Here is a 24,278-nt window from a genome sequence, read left to right on the forward strand (position 1 = left end):
CGGCAATAATTACGCACGGGGTCAAGAGGTCGTCGCGGGTCGGTGAGCCAAGCTGCGAGCTTGAAACTGCGCAATCTTGATTTGAAGCATTCGTGAGCGCACGGGGACCCCGGCGACACGAGTTCGATTCCCGCTCACGGCCGCAAACACCACGGCGGGCCACCCCTAGGTCGACTCGGCCTCAAATGTGTTGCCCTGGCGCGGTGTGCAGTAAACACCGCCGCCGGGGAGAGACAACGGCGGTCCTCCCCGGGGTGATTATTGAAGGCAGCCCCGGTGGCGAGGAGATGTTAACTACCTCGCCTGGTACGCAGGAGGTCGTGGGTTCGATCCCGACCCTGACCCCTGCTGCTGCTGCTGTATATTTGGAGTCTGCGTGTCTCTCCCTCTCTCTCCTTGGTGAGATGTTAACTACCTCGCCTGGTGTACAGGAGGTGGTGGGTTCGATCCCGACCCTGACGTCTGCTCCTGTATATTTGGAGTGTGCGTGTCTCTCCGTCTCTCTCCCCGTGGTCGCGTGGATTTTTCTCCGGGTCCTCCGGTTGTTCCCCGCCGCATTTTGGAATCGACGTCACCGCACTTTTCAGAGTTGTTTGGCTGCTGCCGCTGCTGCAGCTGCTATGAATTCCCACACGACGGCGATGACGGCGATGACGGCGATGACGGCGATGACGGCGATGACGACGATGATGGCGATGACGGCGATGACGGCGATGACGGCGATGACGGCGATGACGACGATGACGATAGGCCTCGCCCTACGCTGGGCCATCGTTTGCGACGGCCAGGTCGCTTCTGGCAAGAAGATATTCTTGGGGCCTCTCATTCCTGGTAAAATAAAATGAAATCGATTTATTATTGAATAAGTTTACCGCAGCGATGATGCCGTGGAAGGGGTGGCGGTGGAGCCGAACTTGGCCGTGAGGTGTAAACGCAGCGACCTGTTACGAGGAATCCCCCCGTGAGAGACACACACAGGGCCCGGGGCTCGTCGTGGCCAGGACGGACACACGCGCGTGTGTAAGTGTGTAAGTGTGTGTGTGCGTGTAAGTGTGCGTGTAAGTGTGTGTGTAAGTGTGTAAGTGTGTGTGTGCGTGTAAGTGTGCGTGTAAGTGTGTGTGTAAGTGTGCGTGTAAGTGTGTGCGTGTGTGGTCTGTGTGTGTGTGTGTGTGTGCGCGCGCGTATGTGTGCGCTTGTGTGTGCGTGTGTGTTCTGTGTGTGTGCGCTTGTGTGTGTGTGTGCGCTTGTGTGTGCGAGTGTGTGTGGTCTGTGTGTGTGTGCGCGTGTGTGTTCTGTGTGTGTGTGTGCGAGTGTGTGTGGTCTGTGTGTGTGTGCGCGTGTGTGTTCTGTGTGTGTGTGTGTGGTCTGTGTGTGTGGTCTGTGTGTGTGTGCGTGTGTGTGTTCTGTGTGTGTGTGTGTGGTCTGTGTGTGTGGTCTGTGTGTGTGTGCGTGTGTGTGTTCTGTGTGTGTGTGTGTGTGGTCTGTGTGTGTGGTCTGTGTGTGTGTGCGTGTGTGTGTTCTGTGTGTGTGTGTGTTCTGTGTGTGTGTGTGTGTGGTCTGTGTGTGTGGTCTGTGTGTGTGTGCGTGTGTGTGTTCTGTGTGTGTGTGTGTGGTCTGTGTGTGTGGTCTGTGTGTGTGTGCGTGTGTGTGTTCTGTGTGTGTGTGTGTTCTGTGTGTGCTTGTGTGTGCGAGTGTGTGTGTGTGTGTGTGCGCGTGTGTGTTCTGTGTGTGTGTGGTCTGTGTGTGTGTGCGCGTGTGTGTTCTGTGTGTGTGTGTGGTCTGTGTGTGTGTGCGCGTGTGTGTTCTGTGTGTGTGTGTGGTCTGTGTGTGTGTGCGCGTGTGTGTTCTGTGTGTGTGTGCGTGTGTGTGGTCTGTGTGTGTGTGCGCGTGTGTGTTCTGTGTGTGTGTGTGTTCTGTGTGTGCGAGTGTGTGCGAGTGTGTGTGCGTGTGTGTTCTGTGTGTGTGTGTGTGCGTGTGTGTGTGGTCTGTGTGTGTGTGCGCGTGTGTGTTCTGTGTGTGTGTGTGTGTGCGTGTGTGTGTGGTCTGTGTGTGTGTGTGTGCGTATCGGATCGCCGTTTTTCTTTTGTAAAAACAGTTTTGCGGCGTCCTTCAAAGCGAAGTTGAAATTCCGCACAGCCGCTCACCCAGCGCACTCACTTCATTCCCACCACCACCACCACCACCACCCCACTCCCTCCACACCACCACCACCACCACCCCACTCCCTCCACACCACCACCACCACCCCACTCCCTCCACACCACCACCACCACCCCACTCCCTCCACACCACCACCACCACCCCACTCCCTCCACACCACCACCACCACCCCACTCCCTCCACACCACCACCACCACCCCACTCCCTCCACACCACCACCACCACCCCACTCCCTCCACACCACCACCACCACCCCACTCCCTCCACACCACCACCACCACCCCACTCCCTCCACACCACCACCAACACCCCACTCCCTCCACACCACCACCAACACCCCACTCCCTCCACACCACCACCACCACCCCACTCCCTCCACACCACCACCACCACCCCACTCCCTCCACACCACCACCACCACCCCACTCCCTCCACACCACCACCAACACCCCACTCCCTCCACACCACCACCACCACCCCACTCCCTCCACACCACCACCACCACCACCCCACTCCCTCCACACCACCACCACCACCCCACTCCCTCCACACCACCACCACCATCCCACTCCCTCCACACCACCACCACCACCCCACTCCCTCCACACCACCACCAACACCCCACTCCCTCCACACCACCACCACCCCACTCCCTCCACACCACCACCACCACCCCACTCCCTCCACACCACCACCACCACCCCACTCCCTCCACACCACCACCACCACCCCACTCCCTCCACACCACCACCACCACCCCACTCCCTCCACACCACCACCACCACCCCACTCCCTCCACACCACCACCACCACCCCACTCCCTCCACACCACCACCACCACCCCACTCCCTCCACACCACCACCACCACCCCACTCCCTCCACACCACCACCACCACCACCCCACTCCCTCCACACCACCACCACCACCACCCCACTCCCTCCACACCACCACCACCACCCCACTCCCTCCACACCACCACCACCACCCCACTCCCTCCACACCACCACCACCACCCCACTCCCTCCACACCACCACCACCACCCCACTCCCTCCACACCACCACCACCACCCCACTCCCTCCACACCACCACCACCACTACCCCACTCCCTCCACACCACCACCACCACTACCCCACTCCCTCCACACCACCACCACCACCACCCCACTCCCTCCACACCACCACCACCACCCCACTCCCTCCACACCACCACCACCACCCCACTCCCTCCACACCACCACCACCACCCCACTCCCTCCACACCACCACCACCACCCCACTCCCTCCACACCACCACCACCACCCCACTCCCTCCACCACCGTGGGGGGCAGAATGGTGGTGGTGGTGGTGGTGGCGGTGGTGACGTTGACCACAGCCGCTGTCTGAGCGTGATTGATGATGGCCCTGGGGGGGGAGCGAGAGGGAGGGGGGCACAAGGAGGCAGGGCAGCCAAACGAATGAAAGAAAATAAAATAAAAACAGTAAATTCTAGTACACGACAGAAAAGTTGCCGCTTTTGTTGCATTAGTAACGGCCCCTTGCTACCTTCGGGCAGAGGTGCTGACAGCCAGATAGACTGACACTCACACAGACACACACTGACACACACACACAGACACACACACTGACACACACACAGACACACACACTGACACACACACTGACACACTGATAGACACACTGACACACACACAGACACACTGAGACACTGACACACACACTGACACACTTACAGACACACACAGACACACTGATAGACACACACACACACTGATAGACACTGACACACAGACACACTGATAGACACACACTGACACACAGACGCACTGACACAACAACAACAACAACCGCCATTCGCCACTAAGTGGCGGTGACGTCACCACGACGCTTGTGCCAGGCTATGTGCACCCTGAGGCCACGTAAAGTGTCGAACGCCCGCTGGCAGGAGGTCACGGGGCAGACCCAGGTGCCACGGGTCGACTGACTGAGATGACTGGCTGATGCACCACCTGTGCCCCCTACTGTGCCAACCTGCTGTGCTTTAGCCACCCGGCGCTCCGCTCGCTGTTGTGAGCGTCGCTCCTCCGCCCTCCGTTGTTGTTGGAGGGCGACTGCCTCCAACTGCCCAGTAGCATCCTTCACGAGCCTCCTCCACAGAGGCCGATCTTGACACCGCTGGTACCAGTCATCGGCAAGTCCACTCAGCTCCACGTCCTCCTGTACCACATCACTCCATCTCTTCTCTAGCCCGTGCCGCGCCCGCTTAGCCCCCTCAATCCGGCCAAACAAAAGCTGTTTCGGCATGCGGTGGCTGGGCATGCGGGCTACATGACCCAGCCATCGCAGCCTTGCCTGCCGGAGGAGCTCACCGATGGGACCCTGCCCAGATCTTTCAAGGATTTGTGAGCTCCTCACACAATCCAGTCTGGTTAAACCCAGGATGGATCGTAGGCAGGCCAGCCTAAATGTTTCTAACCGGCGAAGATGTTCCATTAGGGGGGTCCACGTTTCGCAAGCATAGAGAAGGGAGGGAATGACCGTGGCCGAGAAGACCTGAAGCTTAGTGCGGAGCGACAGACCAGGTAGCTTCCACACAGCGTTACGCAACCGATGAAAAGATATTGCCGCTCGACTGATTCGGAGTGATACCTCTGCTGTTAAACTGGAGCCAGTCATAAGCACACTGCCCAGGTATGGGAAACTCTCCACTCTCTCCACAACTGCCCCATCACCGATTGGGAGTTGTGGGGGTGGAGTGTCCGATGGTACAAAATACCCAGGCAGGTGCTTAGTTTTGGTGGGGCTGATGGTAAGGCCCCACCTCTTAGTGGCACGCTCCAGTCTCAGCAGCAGCGTCTCCAACTCCTCCTCTGACTGAGCAGCTATTACCAAGTCATCAGCATACATAATGTGGTTGAGCAATAGGGAGCCATCCCTTGACCGCACCCGGGCATCGATTAGCCTCCCATTATATCTGTACCATATGGAGATTCCCCCGGTACAGCTATTGAAGGCTTCACGAACTACGTGGTCAAAATAGATGTTAAATAATGTGGGAGCCAGAGGACATCCCTGTCGCACCCCAAGGTGTACAGGGAATGGCTCTGACTCCCGGCCACGTAGTTTTACCCGGGCCCGCTCACCATCATGAAGGTCCTTAATGATCGCGAGCAGAGGGTCAGGTACTCCAAAAGCACGAAGAACGACCCAGAGCCCAGGCCTACTGATGGTATCATAGGCCTTGACCAGGTCAATAAAGCAGAGATGTAGGTCTTGTTGGAATTCCCTACACCTCTGCTGTAGCAGACGGACAGAAAATATGGCATCTGTGCAGGACCGCCCTTTCCTGAAACCGCATTGGGGCTCCGCAAGCCTCTCCTCAGCGTGCCTGGCAAGGCGATGCTGAATAATCCTTGCCAGGACCTTTCCCGGCACACTGAGGAGTGAGATGCCCCTGTAGTTGTTACAGTCTGTGCGGTCCCCCTTCTTAAAAAGGGGGACCACCAGGGCATCCTTCCAATCCTGCGGAACCCGTCCAGTGGTCCAGACTGTTGTTATGATGTCATATAGGGCAGTCTGTGCACAAACGCCACCCTCCCTCAGCATTTCGCTTGGGAGATCATCTCTGCCCGCTGCCTTTCCTGGTCTCAGACTCCGGATCGCCTTCAATACTTCCTCAGCAGATGGCACCTCAGCCAGCCACTCACAGGGGGTGACTTCATCCAATATTTGAGGCACCACAGCCTCAGCAGGGTCATCCTCACTTTGTGCCACGATGTTTTCCTGGCTGAGGGATTTTCCCTCCCCCAGGACCTCACAGAAATGCTCAGCAAATCTGCGAACCTGTTCCTGGGGGTCGGAAATTGGATCACCGTTTTTTCCCCTAATGATGGTAATAGGTGTGGCGCTGCAGGTTACTTTTTTGATGGAGTTAAATAGAGATTTGTGATCACGGGCCACTGAGGCAGACTCCATCTCCTCAGCAACCCGCGACCACCACCCATCCTTGCAGCGCCTCACGGCTCTCCGAACCTCCGAGCGAAGGCTGCGGTAAGCCTCCTCATTCTCTGACGTGGGATTCTGTAGCCGATGACAGTGGGCCTGTCGCTTTTTCTCAACCATCCTGAACAACTCCTCTGTCATCCAGGGTGTCTGGGGAGGTCTGGACCGCGTACCCAAAGCAGCCATTGCAGCTGCATGAGTCACAGTCCTAAACCTCGCCCATTTACCCTCGACATCAGGAGGAGTCGGGGACGATGCCAATCCCAGCCGCAAGCGATGATGAAATTCTCGCTTGCAACTTTCATCAGATAACTGAGACCAGGCCACTTTAGGTTGGAATGGGGTCCTGGGTGTACACCCACCACCGGAGTGGAAGAATGGCAGGCGCATCTTACAGATGACTAGTCGATGGTCAGAGGGCAGATCAGCTCCACGGTAGGTCCTGGTGTCAAGGACATGGGCTCGCATTCACTGGTCCGTCACTATGTAGTCCAGCAGATGTTCTTGCTTGGACCCGGCATGCATCCATGATGTTGTGTGGATGCGCCGATGCCGGAACAGCGTGTTGGTAATTACAAGCCCATGGGCTGCACAAAAATCTAGCAGCCTCCTACCGTTGTTATTGAGCTGATCTGGCCCATGCCCTCCAATCACTCCAGACCAGGTGCCAGTATCATGACCAACTCGGGCATTGAAGTCACCCAACATGATGACTCTATCCCGAGGGGCCACTTTAGCCAGCACCTGTGACAGGAGGTCATAGAAGGCATCTGACTCATCGGCTTTGCCTGCATCCCTCCACGGATGTTCATCTTCGGTGGGGGCATAAGTAGCCACGACCACCATTCCTCGCCTCCGGTTGATGGGAAGGCGAGCCCAAAGTAGCCTGGGGCTTACAGCTTCCCACACCTCACCGCCACGCTCCCACGCCCCCTTCATTCTTTTGTTCAAAAGAAGACCCACACCCTGTTGTTTGGCAGTCTGCTGCCCCGAGTAGAGGACTGTCCACCCCTCATGGTGGCAGGAGCCAGAGCCGGTCCACCGGACCTCCTGAATGCCGCATAGATCCAGGCGGTACCGGTCCAGCTCCCGACAGAGGAGTGGCAGCCTCTCCTCTGCAGTGAGCGTTCGAACATTCCACGTGGCCAACCGTAGTGGCTTTTCGTTGTTTCTGGAGTAGCCCCGAGGGTAGGTATTCAATCTCCTGGCTCCGCCAATTGGGGTTTGGCCAGGAGACGTCATAGACGCCTGGCCCCCCGGGGCCTCCGGCACAAGCTTAGTTGTTACATATTTCAGTTTAATTCGTAGTTTCGTGGTAATTAATTGAAGGTGGAGGGGTTACCAGCCCCTCGCACCCGTCCAGAGCCCCCGTTTAGCCCCTGTGGTGGACACATATGCCATGAGGGGAGGAGCCAATCAAAATTGGATCTCCCCCCACAGCGCTGTCCACGACAGAGTTGCCCGTCCGGCACCGCGAGGAGGTAGGGGGTTGTTTTGCCGGACACACAGACACACACTGACACACAGACACACACACACTGAGACACAGACACACTTATAGACACACTGACACACAGATGCACAGACACACAGACGCACAGACACACAGACACACATACAGACACACTGAGACACTGACACACACACTGACACACTTAGACACACACAGACACACACACACTGAGATACACACAGACAACAACAACAACAACCGCCATTCGCCACTAAGTGGCGGTGACGTCACCACGACGCTTGTGCCAGGCTATGTGCACCCTGAGGCCACGTGAAGTGTCGAACGCCCGCTGGCAGGAGGTCACGGGGCAGACCCAGGTGCCACGGGTCGACTGACTGAGATGACTGGCTGATGCACCACCTGTGCCCCCTACTGTGCCAACCTGCTGTGCTTTAGCCACCCGGCGCTCCGCTCGCTGTTGTGAGCGTCGCTCCTCCGCCCTCCGTTGTTGTTGGAGGGCGACTGCCTCCAACTGCCCAGTAGCATCCTTCACGAGCCTCCTCCACAGAGGCCGATCTTGACACCGCTGGTACCAGTCATCGGCAAGTCCACTCAGCTCCACGTCCTCCTGTACCACATCACTCCATCTCTTCTCTAGCCCGTGCCGCGCCCGCTTAGCCCCCTCAATCCGGCCAAACAAAAGCTGTTTCGGCATGCGGTGGCTGGGCATGCGGGCTACATGACCCAGCCATCGCAGCCTTGCCTGCCGGAGGAGCTCACCGATGGGACCCTGCCCAGATCTTTCAAGGATTTGTGAGCTCCTCACACAATCCAGTCTGGTTAAACCCAGGATGGATCGTAGGCAGGTCAGCCTAAATGTTTCTAACCGGCGAAGATGTTCCATTAGGGGGGTCCACGTTTCGCAAGCGTAGAGAAGGGAGGGAATGACCGTGGCCGAGAAGACCTGAAGCTTAGTGCGGAGCGACAGACCAGGTAGCTTCCACACAGCGTTACGCAACCGATGAAAAGATATTGCCGCTCGACTGATTCGGAGTGAGACCTCTGCTGTTAAACTGGAGCCAGTCATAAGCACACTGCCCAGGTATGGGAAACTCTCCACTCTCTCCACAACTGCCCCATCACCGATTGGGAGTTGTGGGGGTGGAGTGTCCGATGGTACAAAACACCCAGGCAGGTGCTTAGTTTTGGTGGGGCTGATGGTAAGGCCCCACCTCTTAGTGGCACGCTCCAGTCTCAGCAGCAGCGTCTCCAACTCCTCCTCTGACTGAGCAGCTATTACCAAGTCATCAGCATACATAACGTGGTTGAGCAATAGGGAGCCATCCCTTGACCGCACCCGGGCATCGATTAGCCTCCCATTATATCTGTACCATATGGAGATTCCCCCGGTACAGCAATTGAAGGCTTCACGAACTACGTGGTCAAAATAGATGTTAAATAATGTGGGAGCCAGAGGACATCCCTGTCGCACCCCAAGGTGTACAGGGAATGGCTCTGACTCCCGGCCACGTAGTTTTACCCGGGCCCGCTCACCATCATGAAGGTCCTTAATGATCGTGAGCAGAGGGTCAGGTACTCCAAAAGCACGAAGAACGACCCAGAGCCCAGGCCTACTGATGGTATCATAGGCCTTGACCAGGTCAATAAAGCAGAGATGTAGGTCTTGTTGGAATTCCCTACACCTCTGCTGTAGGAGACGGACAGAAAATATGGCATCTGTGCAGGACCGCCCTTTCCTGAAACCGCATTGGGGCTCCGCAAGCCTCTCCTCAGCGTGCCTGGCAAGGCGATGCTGAATAATCCTTGCCAGGACCTTTCCCGGCACACTGAGGAGTGAGATGCCCCTGTAGTTGTTACAGTCTGTGCGGTCCCCCTTCTTAAAAAGGGGGACCACCAGGGCATCCTTCCAATCCTGCGGAACCCGTCCAGTGGTCCAGACTGTTGTTATGATGTCATATAGGGCAGTCTGTGCACAAACGCCACCCTCCCTCAGCATTTCGCTTGGGAGATCATCTCTGCCCGCTGCCTTTCCTGGTCTCAGACTCCGGATCGCCTTCAATACTTCCTCAGCAGATGGCACCTCAGCCAGCCACTCACAGGGGGTGACTTCATCCAATATTTGAGGCACCGCAGCCTCAGCAGGGTCATCCTCACTTTGTGCCACGATGTTTTCCTGGCTGAGGGATTTTCCCTCCCCCAGGACCTCACAGAAATGCTCAGCAAATCTGCGAACCTGTTCCTGGGGGTCGGAAATTGGATCACCGTTTTTTCCCCTAATGATGGTAATAGGTGTGGCGCTGCAGGTTACTTTTTTGATGGAGTTAAATAGCGATTTGTGATCACGGGCCACTGAGGCAGACTCCATCTCCTCAGCAACCCGCGACCACCACCCATCCTTGCAGCGCCTCACGGCTCTCCGAACCTCCGAGCGAAGGCTGCGGTAAGCCTCCTCATTCTCTGACGTGGGATTCTGTAGCCGATGACAGTGGGCCTGTCGCTTTTTCTCAACCATCCTGAACAACTCCTCTGTCATCCAGGGTGTCTGGGGAGTTCTGGACCGCGTACCCAAAGCAGCCATTGCAGCTGCATGAGTCACAGTCCTAAACTTCGCCCATTTACCCTCGACATCAGGAGGAGTCGGGGACGATGCCAATCCCAGCCGCAAGCGATGATGAAATTCTCGCTTGCAACTTTCATCAGATAACTGAGACCAGGCCACTTTAGGTTGGAATGGGGTCCTGGGTGTACACCCACCACCGGAGTGGAAGAATGGCAGGCGCATCTTACAGATGACTAGTCGATGGTCAGAGGGCAGATCAGCTCCACGGTAGGTCCTGGTGTCAAGGACATGGGCTCGCATTCGCTGGTCCGTCACTATGTAGTCCAGCAGATGTTCTTGCTTGGACCCGGCATGCATCCATGATGTTGTGTGGATGCGCCGATGCCGGAACAGCGTGTTGGTAATTACAAGCCCATGGGCTGCACAAAAATCTAGCAGCCTCCTACCGTTGTTATTGAGCTGATCTGGCCCATGCCCTCCAATCACTCCAGACCAGGTGCCAGTATCATGACCAACTCGGGCATTGAAGTCACCCAACATGATGACTCTATCCCGAGGGGCCACTTTAGCCAGCACCTGTGACAGGAGGTCATAGAAGGCATCTGACTCATCGGCTTTGCCTGCATCCCTCCACGGATGTTCATCTTCGGTGGGGGCATAAGTAACCACGACCACCATTCCTCGCCTCCGGTTGATGGGAAGGCGAGCCCAAAGTAGCCTGGGGCTTACAGCTTCCCACACCTCACCGCCACGCTCCCACGCCCCCTTCATTCTTTTGTTCAAAAGAAGACCCACACCCTGTTGTTTGGCAGTCTGCTGCCCCGAGTAGAGGACTGTCCACCCCTCATGGTGGCAGGAGCCAGAGCCGGTCCACCGGACCTCCTGAATGCCGCATAGATCCAGGCGGTACCGGTCCAGCTCCCGACAGAGGAGTGGCAGCCTCTCCTCTGCAGTGAGCGTTCGAACATTCCACGTGGCCACCCGTAGTGGCTTTTCGTTGTTTCTGGAGTAGCCCCGAGGGTAGGTATTCAATCTCCTGGCTCCGCCAATTGGCGGAGACACACACAGACACACACAGACACACACCCACTGACACACAGACACACTGATAGACACACACAGACACACACACACACTGATAGACACTGACACACAGACACACTGATAGACACACACTGACACACAGACGCACTGACACACACACTGACACACTGACACACAGACACACACACACTGAGACACAGACACTGATAGACACACACTGACACACACACACACTGACACACAGACACACTGATAGACACCCACAGACACACACTGACACACAGACACACACACACTGAGACACTGACACACACACTTACACAGTGATAGACACACACTGACACACAGACACAGACACACACACACTGAGACACAGACACACTGATAGACACACACTGACACACAGACGCACAGACACACAGACGCACAGATACACAGACACACACACAGACACACTGAGACACTGACACACACACTGACACGCTTACAGACACACACAGACACACTGAGATACACACACACAGACACACACACACACTGACACACAGACACACTGATAGACACACAGACACACACACACACACACTGATAGACACTGACACACAGACACACTGATAGACACACACTGACACACAGACGCACTGATACACACACTGACACACTGACACACAGACACACACACACTGAGACACAGACACACTGATAGACACACTGACACACACACACACACTGACACACACACACTGAGACACTGACACACACACTGACACACTGATAGACACACACTGAGACACAGACACACAGACACACACAGACACTGAGACACTGACACACACACTGACACACTTACAGACACACACAGACACACTGAGATACACACACACAGACACACACACACACTGATAGACACTGACACACAGACACACTGATAGACAAACCCTGACACACAGACGCACTGACACACAGACACACACCCACTGAGACACAGACACACTGATAGACACACACTGACACACACACACTGACACACAGACACACTGATAGACACACACAGACACACACTGACACACAGACACACACACACTGAGACACTGACAACAGACACACTGATAGACACACACTGACACACAGACACACTGATAGACACACACAGACACACACACTGAGACACAGACACACTGATAGACACACACTGACACACACACACAGTGACACACAGACACACCGGCACCGAGTTCGATTCCCCGCTCACTGTCGCCAACGCCGGTGACGATTATCCGAACCGGTCCTGGTCCTCCCCTAGGTCGACTCGGCCTCAAATGACGACGTGGTGCGGCGTGCAGTGAACACCGCCACTGGGGGAGACAAAGGCGGCGCTGTCCCAGCCACCCACCCCGAGCTCGAGTGCCGTGGCGGACTCCATAAGGCGCCACCGGCACTTGCCCCTAGTGTTGTTTTGAGGCTGTGTGGGGGATCTTTGTCTTTGTCCTGTGTCAGGATGAGTGCGGTGTTTGCCGGGACCTACTGCCTGAGGCACTCGCTGAAGCACCTCGTGGTGGACTCTTCAACCGGTCGGTAAGGTGGACTCGGCGGAGGGCTCGCTCGACGTCCCACTCACTCGCTCACCAAACCACTGTCTCACTCGCTCGCTCACTCGCTCACTCGCTCACTCACTCGCTGAAGCACCTCGTGGTGGACTCTTCCTCCGGTCGGTAAGGTGGACTCGGCGGAGGGCTCGCTCGACGTCCCACTCACTCGCTCACCAAACCACTGTCTCGCTCGCTCACTCGCTCACTCGCTCACCAATCCACTGTCTCACTCACTCACCAAACCACTGTCTCACTCGCTCACTCACTCGCTGAAGCACCTCGTGGTGGACTCTTCCTCCGGTCGGTAAGGTGGACTCGGCGGAGGGCTCGCTCGACGTCCCACTCACTCGCTCACCAAACCACTGTCTCGCTCGCTCACTCGCTCACTCGCTCACTCACCAAACCACTATCTCACTCGCTCACTCACTCACTTGCTCACTCACTGGCTCACTCACTCGCTCACCAAACCACTATCTCACTTGCTCACTCACTCGCTCACTCACCAAATCACTGTCTCGCTCGCTCACTCACTCGCTCGCTCGCTCGCTCACTCACTCACCAAACCATCTCACTCGCTCACTCACTCACTCACCAAACCACTGTCTCACTCACTCACTCGCTCGCTCACTCACTCACTCACCAAACCATCTCACTCGCTCACTCACTCGCTCACTCACTCACAAACCACTGTCTCACTCGCTCATCAAACCACTGTCTCACTTGCTCACATGCTCACCAAACCACGATCTCACTTGCTCGCTCACCCAGCCGCTTGCTCACCCAGCCACTCGCTCAGCCATTCTTGTTCGCTCAATCAACCACCCACCCACCCAACTATTCATTCACCAAGTTACACATACACTAGTCGAGCAACCAACCCAACCAACCACTCATTCACCCAAACAACAACTCAATCACCCAACCACTCATTCACCCAACCAACCACTCATTCATCCAACAACTCATTCACCCAACTACTCATTCACCCAAATACTCATTCACCCAAATACTCGTTCACTCAACCGTCCAACCACTCATTCACACAAACAACCACTCATTCACACAAACAACCACTCATTTATTCACTTGCCCTACCAATAACCCATTCACCCAACCACTCGCCCAAATATCCAACCACTCACTCAAATATCACACCACTCACTCACCCAAATATCCAACCACTCACTCAAATATCACACCACTCACTCACCCAAATATCCAACCACTCACTCACCCAAATGTCCAACCACTCACTCAAATATCACACCACTCACTCACCCAAATATCCAACCACTCACTCACCCAAATATCCAACCACTCACTCATCCAAATATCCAACCACTCACCCAAATATCCAACCACTCACTCATCCAAATATCCAACCACTCACTCACCCAAATATCCAACCACTCACTCAAATATCACACCACTCACTCACCCAAATATCCAACCACTCACTCACCCAAATGTCCAACCACTCACTCAAATATCACACCACTCACTCACCCAAATATCCAACCACTCACCCAAATATCCAACCACTCACTCATCCAAATATCCAACCACTCACTCACCCAAATATCCAACCACTCACTCATCCAAATATCCAACCACTCACTCACCCAAATATCCAACCACTCACTCAAATATCACACCACTCACTCACCCAAATATCCAACCACTCACTCAAATATCACACCACTCACTCACCCAAATATCCAACCACTCACTCACCCAAATGTCCAACCACTCACTCAAATATCACACCACTCACTCACCCAAATATCCAACCACTCACTCACTCACCCAAATATTCAACCACTCACTCATCCAAATATCCAACCACTCACTCACCCAAATATCCAACCACTCACTCATCCAAATATCCAACCACTCACCCAAATATCCAACCACTCACTCACCCAAATATCCCACCACTCACCCAAATATCCAACCACTCACTCACCCAAATATCCAACCGCTCACTCACCCAAATATCCAACCACTCACTCACCCAAATATCCAACCACTCACCCAAATATCCAACCACTCACCCAAATATCCAACCACTCACCCAAATATCCAACCACTCACTCACCCAAATATCCAACCACTCACTCACCCAAATATCCAACCACTCACTCACCCAAATATCCAACCACTCACTCACCCAAATATCCAACCACTCACTCACCCAAATATCCAACCACCCACTCACCCAAATATCCAACCACTCACTCATCCAAATATCCAACCACTCACCCAAATATCCAACCACTCACTCACCCAAATATCCAACCACTCACTCACCCAAATATCCAACCACACACTCACCCAAATATCCAACCGCTCACTCACCCAAATATCCAACCACTCACTCACCCAAATATCCAACCGCTCACTCACCCAAATATCCAACCGCTCACTCACCCAAATATCCAACCGCTGACTCATCCAAATATCCAACCACTCACTCACCCAAATATCCAACCACTCACCCAAATATCCAACCACTCACTCATCCAAATATCCAACCACTCACTCACCCAAATATCCAACCACTCACTCACCCAAATATCCAACCACTCACTCACCCAAATATCCAACCACTCACTCACCCAAATATCCAACCACTCACTCACCCAAATATCCAACCACTCACTCACCCAAATATCCAACCACTCACTCACCCAAATATCCAACCACTCACTCACCCAAATATCCAACCACTCACTCACCCAAATATCCAACCACTCACTCACCCAAATATCCAACCGCTCACTCACCCAAATATCCAACCGCTGACTCACCCAAATATCCAACCACTCACTCACCCAAATATCCAACCACTCACCCAAATATCCAACCACTCACTCACCCAAATATCCAACCACTCACTCACCCAGATATCCAACCACTCACTCACCCAAATATCCAACCACTCACCCAAATATCCAACCACTCACTCACCCAAATATCCAACCACTCACTCACCCAGATATCCAACCACTCACTCATCCAAATATCCAACCACTCACTCACCCAAATATCCAACCACTCACTCACCCAAATATCCAACCACTCACTCACCCAAATATCCAACCACTCACTCACCCAAATATCCAACCACTCACTCACCCAAATATCCAACCACTCACTCACCCAAATATCCAACCACTCACTCACCCAAATATCCAACCACTCACTCACCCAAATATCCAACCACTCACTCACCCAAATATCCAACCACTCACTCACCCAAATATCCAACCGCTCACTCACCCAAATATCCAACCGCTGACTCACCCAAATATCCAACCACTCACTCACCCAAATATCCAACCACTCACCCAAATATCCAACCACTCACTCACCCAAATATCCAACCACTCACTCACCCAGATATCCAACCACTCACTCACCCAAATATCCAACCACTCACTCACCCGACCAACCACTCACTCAACCAACCAATAACCCATTCGCTCACCAGACCACTCATTTGCACGCCCAGCAGCCCACTCGGCACGTGACGGGCACATGCTCGTATCCGCCGAGCTACGGCACAAACGGATATCCCTGCTCGGGGGGGTGGGGGTTGGTGGATCGCTTTCGGATGGGTGGTGGGCCGGAGTTCCCATCATCGTGCCTTGCGCTCTCTCGCCCCCTCCCCTCTCCCCCGCTTCCTCCTGGTGGCTAGGAGATGTTAACTACCTCGCCTGGTACACAGGAGGTCGTGGGTTCAATCCCGACCGTGACGCCTGTTGCTGTATATTTGGAGTTTGTGTGTCTCTCTCTCTCATCATAATCACGGTGGCTAGGAGATGTTAACTACCTCGCCTGGTACACAGGAGGTCATGGGTTCAATCTCGACCCTGACGATGCCTGCTGTATATTTGGAGTTTGTGTGTCTCTCTCATCATCATCACGGTGGCTAGGAGATGTTAACTACCTCGCCTGGTATACAGGAGGTCATGGGTTCAATCTCGACCCTGACGATGCCTGCTGTACATTTGGAGTTTGTGTGTCTCTCTCATCATCATCACGGTGGCTAGGAGATGTTAACTACCTCGCCTGGTATACAGGAGGTCGTGGGTTTAGTTCCGACCCTGACACCTGCTGTATATTTGTAGTTTGTGTCTCTCTCCGTGGCCGCGTGGATTTTTCTCCAGGTCCTCCGGTTTTTTCCCCCTCCACATTTCCCATCGACGTCACCACGCGTTTCCGAGTGTTTTTGGCTGCTGCTGCGATAATCGATGATCGGCTGTACTTCTAATCGATAATGGACGATGGACTGTACTAATAATCGATGATCGACCGTAGTTCTGTTTGGTCGAAGGTGCACGGCTGTGGTGGACTGCACGGGCAAGAGGATTGCCTGTGACGCGGTGGTGATGAGCCGCAGCTTCCTGCCCACGTCTCTCCGGCCCGCTCACGGCCACCGGTACCGAACAAACAGCACCACCACCCCCCCCCACCACCACCACCACCACCCACCCCACCACCACCCCCACCCCCCACCACCACCCCCCACCACCACCACCCCCACCCGCACCACCACCCCCACCCCCACCACCACCCCCCACCACCACCACCACCACCCCCACCACCATACCGCCGCCGCTGACGCGTCGTCACCGTCATCGTTGTCGTCATTGTCGCCGGCGGCGGCGGCGGCGGCAATGTCATCGTCGTCATCATCGTCGTCAACGTCATAATCATCGTCGTCATCGTTGTCGTCATCGTTGTCGTCATCGTCATCATCGTCACTGTCATCGTCGTCACTGTCATCGTCGTCACTGTCATCATCGTCACTGTCATCGTCGTCACTGTCATCGTCGTCACTGTCATCGTCGTCACTGTCATCGTCGTCACTGTCATCGTCGTCACTGTCATCGTCGTCACTGTCATCGTCGTCACTGTCATCGTCGTCACTGTCATCGTCGTCACTGTCATCGTCGTCACTGTCATCGTCGTCACTGTCATCGTCGTCACTGTCATCGTCGTCACTGTCATCGTCGTCACTGTCATCGTCGTCACTGTCATCGTCGTCACTGTCATCGTCGTCACTGTCATCGTCGTCACTGTCATCGTCGTCACTGTCATCGTCGTCACTGTCATCGTCGTCACTGTCATCGTCGTCACTGTCATCGTCGTCACTGTCATCGTCGTCACTGTCATCGTCGTCACTGTCATCGTCGTCACTGTCATCGTCGTCACTGTCATCGTCGTCACTGTCATCGTCGTCACTGTCATCGTCGTCACTGTCATCGTCGTCACTGTCATCGTCGTCACTGTCATCGTCGTCACTGTCATCGTCGTCACTGTCATCGTCGTCACTGTCATCGTCGTCACTGTCATCGTCGTCACTGTCATCGTCGTCACTGTCATCGTCGTCACTGTCATCGTCGTCACTGTCATCGTCGTCACTGTCATCGTCGTCACTGTCATCGTCGTCACTGTCATCGTCGTCACTGTCATCGTCGTCACTGTCATCGTCGTCACTGTCATCGTCGTCACTGTCATCGTCGTCACTGTCATCGTCGTCACTGTCATCGTCGTCACTGTCATCGTCGTCACTGTCATCGTCGTCACTGTCATCGTCGTCACTGTCATCGTCGTCACTGTCATCGTCGTCACTGTCATCGTCGTCACTGTCATCGTCGTCACTGTCATCGTCGTCACTGTCATCGTCGTCACTGTCATCGTCGTCACTGTCATCGTCGTCACTGTCATCGTCGTCACTGTCATCGTCGTCACTGTCATCGTCGTCACTGTCATCGTCGTCACTGTCATCGTCGTCACTGTCATCGTCGTCACTGTCATCGTCGTCACTGTCATCGTCGTCACTGTCATCGTCGTCACTGTCATCGTCGTCACTGTCATCGTCGTCACTGTCATCGTCGTCACTGTCATCGTCGTCACTGTCATCGTCGTCACTGTCATCGTCGTCACTGTCATCGTCGTCACTGTCATCGTCGTCACTGTCATCGTCGTCACTGTCATCGTCGTCACTGTCATCGTCGTCACTGTCATCGTCGTCACTGTCATCGTCGTCACTGTCATCGTCGTCACTGTCATCGTCGTCACTGTCATCGTCGTCACTGTCATCGTCGTCACTGTCATCGTCGTCACTGTCATCGTCGTCACTGTCATCGTCGTCACTGTCATCGTCGTCACTGTCATCGTCGTCACTGTCATCGTCGTCAGCTGTGGCCACCCCCACCACCCCCACCACCACCACCACCACCCCCATCACAATGATGATGTTGACATTGATGAAGACGGTGTTCACGATGATGACAATGATGATGTTGACGGTTATTAAGACGGTGTTCATGATGATGACAATGATGATGTTGACGGTTATTAAGACGGTGCTCACGATGACGACAATGATGATGTTGATGATGATGATGTTGACGATGATGAAGACGGTGTTCACGATGACGACAACGATGATGTTGACGATGATGATGAAGACGGTGTTCACGATGACAATGATGATGTTGACGATGATGAAGATGGTGTTCACAATGACGACAATGATGATGTTGACGATGATGATGATGAAGACGGTGTTCACGATGATGACAATGATGATGTTGACGATGATGATGTTGACGATGATGATGAAGACGGTGCTCACGATGACGACGTTCACGACGTCTTCTCTCCGCGTGGCCGCGTGAAGGGCCGTGTCGAGGGCCGTGCTCATCACGGACCGCTCGCTGCTCCCCGCAGACTCGCAGCAGGTGGGAGCACTTTGTCTCACTCGTGAGCACTTTGTCTCACTCGTGAGCACTTTGCCTCACTCGTGAGCGCTTTGCCTCACTCGTGAGCACTTTGCATCACTCGTGAGCACTTTACTCCCTTCTCTCGTGAGCACTTTCCTTCACTCGTGAGCACTTTGTTTCACTCGTGAGCACTTTGCCTCACTCGTGAGCACTTTGTCTCACTCGTGAGCACTTTGTCTCACTCGTGAGCACTTCGCCTCACTCGTGAGCACTTTGTCTCACTCGTGAGCACTTTGCCTCACTCATGAGCACTTTGTCTCACTCGTGAGCACTTTGTCTCACTCGTGAGCACTTTGCCTCACTCGTGAGCACTTTGCATCACTTACGAGCACTTTGCCTCACTCGTGAGCACTTTGCCTCACTCGTGAGCACTTTGCATCACTTACGAGCACTTTGCCTCACTCGTGAGCACTTTGCCTCACTCGTGAGCACTTTGCCTCACTCGTGAGCACTTTGCCTCACTCGTGAGCACTTTGCATCACTCGTGAGCACTTTACTCCCTTCTCTCGTGAGCACTTTCCTTCACTCGTGAGCACTTTGTCTCACTCGTGAGCACTTTGCTTCACTTGTGAGCACTTTGCCTCACTCGTGAGCACTTTGCCTCACTCGTGAGCACTTTGCTTCACTTGTGAGCACTTTGCCTCACTCGTGAGCACTTTCCTTCACTCGTGAGCACTTTGCTTCACTTGTGAGCACTTTGCCTCACTCGTGAGCACTTTGCCTCACTCGTGAGCACTTTGCTTCACTCGTGAGCACTCCCTCCTCTCGTGAGTGCTTTGTCTCACTCGTGAGCACTTTGCCTCACTCGTGAGCACTTTGCCTCACTCGTGAGCACTTTGCTTCACTCGTGAGCACTTTGCCTCACTCGTGAGCACTTTGCCTCACTCGTGAGCACTTTGCCTCACTCGTGAGCACTTTTCCTCACTCGTGAGCACTTTGCCTCACTCACGAGCACTTTGTCTCACTCGTGAGCACTTTGCCTCACTCGTGAGCACTTTGCCTCACTCGTGAGCACTTTGTCTCACTCGTGAGCACTTTGCCTCACTCGTGAGCACTTTGCTTCACTCGTGAGCACTTTGTCTCACTCGTGAGCACTTTGCTTCACTCGTGAGCACTTTGCCTCACTCGTGAGCACTTTGCCTCACTCGTGAGCACTTTGCCTCACTCGTGAGCACTTTGCCTCACTCGTGAGCACTTTGCCTCACTCGCGAGCACTTTGCCTCACTCGCGAGCACTTTGCCTCACTCGCGAGCACTTTGCCTCACTCGTGAGCACTTTGCCTCACTCGTGAGCACTTTGCCTCACTCGTGAGCACTTTGCCTCACTCGTGAGCACTTTGCCTCACTCGTGAGCACTTTGCCTCACTCGTGAGCACTTTGCCTCACTCGTGAGCACTTTGCCTCACTCGTGAGCACTCCCTCCTCTCGTGAGTGCTCCTTTTTGCTCCTCTGGCCCGGCCACCAGCAGCGTCGTCCGCCGCGCTGGTAGGCGACGCTCGCGAGCGGCCCTTGCCCCGACTGGGTGCTAGAGGCTACCCGGGGGACCTTTGCCTGCGCAGGTGTCGGTGCTGTCGGTGCCCTGGCCGGAGGGCGGACGGCGAGCGGCACGGCTCCTGGAGCTGCCCAGCTCCACGCACACGTGCATGGAGGGTACCCGTGAGTGTCACTCACCACTCACTCACCACTCGCTCACCATTCACTCACTCACTCACCCACTCACTCACCCACTCACTCACTCACCACTCACTCACTCACTCACCACTCGCTCACCATTCACTAACACGTGCATGGAGGGTACCCGTGAGTGTCGCTCACCACTCACTCACCACTCACTCACTCACTCACCACTCACTCACCACTTACTCACCACTTACTCACTAACACGTGCATGGAGGGTACCCGTGAGTGTCACTCACCACTTACTCACCACTCACTCACCACTCACTCACTCACTCACCCACTCACTCACTCACCACTCACTCACTCACTCACCACTCGCTCACCATTCACTAACACGTGCATGGAGGGTACCCGTGAGTGTCGCTCACCACTCACTCACCACTCACTCACTCACCACTCACTCACCACTTACTCACCACTTACTCACTAACACGTGCATGGAGGGTACCCGTGAGTGTCACTCACCACTCACTCACCACTTACTCACCACTTACTCACTAACACGTGCATGGAGGGTACCCGTGAGTGTCGCTCACCACTCACTCACCACTCGCTCACCACTCACTAACACGTGCATGGAGGGTACCCGTGAGTGTCGCTCACCACTCACTCACCACTCGCTCACCACTCACTCACCACTCACTCACTAACACGTGCATGGAGGGTACCCGTGAGTGTCGCTCACCACTCACTCACCACTCACTCACCACTCACTCACTAACACGTGCATGGAGGGTACCCGTGAGTGTCGCTCACCACTCACTCACCACTCGCTCACCACTCACTCACCACTCACTCACTAACACGTGCATGGAGGGTACCCGTGAGTGTCGCTCACCACTCACTCACCACTCACTCACCACTCACTCACCACTCACTCACTCACCACTCACTCACCACTCACTCACTAACACGTGCATGGAGGGTACCCGTGAGTGTCACTCACCACTCACTCACCACTCACTCACCACTCACTCACCACTCACTCACTAACACGTGCATGGAGGGTACCCGTGAGTGTCGCTCACCACTTACTCACCACTCGCTCACCATTCACTCACTCACCACTCACTCACCACTCACTCACTAACACGTGCATGGAGGGTACCCGTGAGTGTCACTCATCACTCACTCACCACTCACTCACCACTCACTCACCACTCACTCACCACTCACTCACCCACTCACTCACTCACTCGCCACTCACTCACTAACACGTGCATGGAGGGTACCCGTGAGTGTCGCTCACCACTCACCACTCGCTCACCACTCACTCACCACTCACTCACCACTCACTCACCCACTCACTCACTCACCCGCTCACTCACTAACACGTGCATGGAGGGTACCCGTGAGTGTCACTCACTCACCACTCACTCACCACTTACTCACCACTCAGTAACACGTGCATGGAGGGTACCCGTGAGTGTCACTCACCACTTACTCACCACTTACTCACCACTCACTCACCACTCACTCACCACTCACTCACTAACACGTGCATGGAGGGTACCCGTGAGTGTCACTCACCACTTACTCACCACTCACTCACCACTCACTCACCACTCACTCACTCACTCACCACTCACTCACCCACTCACTCACTCACCACTCACTCACTAACACGTGCATGGAGGGTACCCGTGAGTGTCGCTCACCACTTACTCACCACTCGCTCACCACTTACTCACCACTCACTCACTCACTCACCACTCACTCACCCACTCACTCACTCACACACACTCACTCACTAACACGTGCATGGAGGGTACCCGTGAGTGTCACTCACCACTTACTCACCACTCGCTCACCACTCACTAACACGTGCATGGAGGGTACCCGTGAGTGTCACTCACCACTTACTCACTCACCACTCACTCACTCACCACTCACCACTCACTCACTAACACGTGCATGGAGGGTGAGTGTCACTCACCACTTACTCACTCACCACTCACCACTCACTCACCACTCACTCACCACTCACCACTCACTCACCACTCACTCACCACTCACTCACTCACCACTCACTCACACGTCGACTCGGCCTCGAACGAGCGCCCGGTGCGGTGCGTCTAAAATCATCTCCGCCGGGGAGACAAAGGCGGCCGTGCGTGTCGCCGGCCCACCAACCCCGCCGCTCGAGCGCCACGGCGCCGGCCTCCCGTAGCCGCCACGACTCGCCGCAGGCAGCACTTGCCCCCGCCCCACGCCAAGGCTACACGGGTCATCTTTGTCTGTGTTTTGTTTACTCTCCTTCCCGGTTGCCCCCAGACCTGGTGCATCTGACGTGCGAAGGGCGCCCAGGTGGCAGTGCCAGGGGCCACCTGGAGCCGATCGTCGCCACCCTCTTCCGCCGGGCGACGGAGCCGCCTGAGCGTGAGTCTCTGCCTCGCGTGCACACGCACGTGGGGGGAGCACACACACACACACGTGTACACACACACACACACGTGTACACACACACGTGTACACACACACACGTGTACACACACGTGGGGGGAGCACACACACACACACGTGTACACACACACACACATGTACACACACACACACGTGTACACACACACACGTGTACACACACACACGTGCACACACACACGTGTACACACACAGATACACGTGTACACACACAGACACATGTGTACACACACACGTGCACACACACACATGTGTACACACACACACGTGTACACACACACACGTGCACACACACACGTGCACACACACACACACGTGCACACACACACGTGCACACACACACGTGTACACACACACACGTGTACACACACACACGTGTACACACACGTACACACACACACACGTGTGCACACACACAGTGTACACACACACACACACGTGTACACACACGTGCACACACGTGCACACACACACACACGTGTACACACACACACGTGTACACACACACACGTGCACACACACACACGTGTACACAACAACAACAACCGCC

The 24,278-nt window shown here is 54.9% G+C and overlaps 1 protein-coding gene across 2 annotated transcripts in view; it reads left to right on the forward strand.

The window, feature by feature from the left end:
• LOC116955746 (rab proteins geranylgeranyltransferase component A 2-like) overlaps positions 1-24,278 on the forward strand; it is a 58,111-nt gene that overhangs the window by 15,943 nt on the left and 17,890 nt on the right. For both annotated transcript variants that reach the window (XM_032977026.2, XM_032977025.2), the window contains exons 10-14: positions 12,740-12,817; positions 17,171-17,275; positions 19,526-19,586; positions 21,187-21,283; positions 23,582-23,686. In XM_032977026.2, the coding sequence (XP_032832917.1) occupies positions 12,740-12,817; positions 17,171-17,275; positions 19,526-19,586; positions 21,187-21,283; positions 23,582-23,686 (446 nt within the window). The remainder of the gene's footprint in view (positions 1-12,739; positions 12,818-17,170; positions 17,276-19,525; positions 19,587-21,186; positions 21,284-23,581; positions 23,687-24,278) is intronic.

The sequence above is a fragment of the Petromyzon marinus genome, chromosome 61 (assembly GCF_048934315.1).
Source record: "Petromyzon marinus isolate PM22_M1 ecotype Great Lakes invasive population chromosome 61, UKy_Petmar_22M1.pri1.0, whole genome shotgun sequence".
Lineage (NCBI taxonomy): Eukaryota > Metazoa > Chordata > Hyperoartia > Petromyzontiformes > Petromyzontidae > Petromyzon > Petromyzon marinus.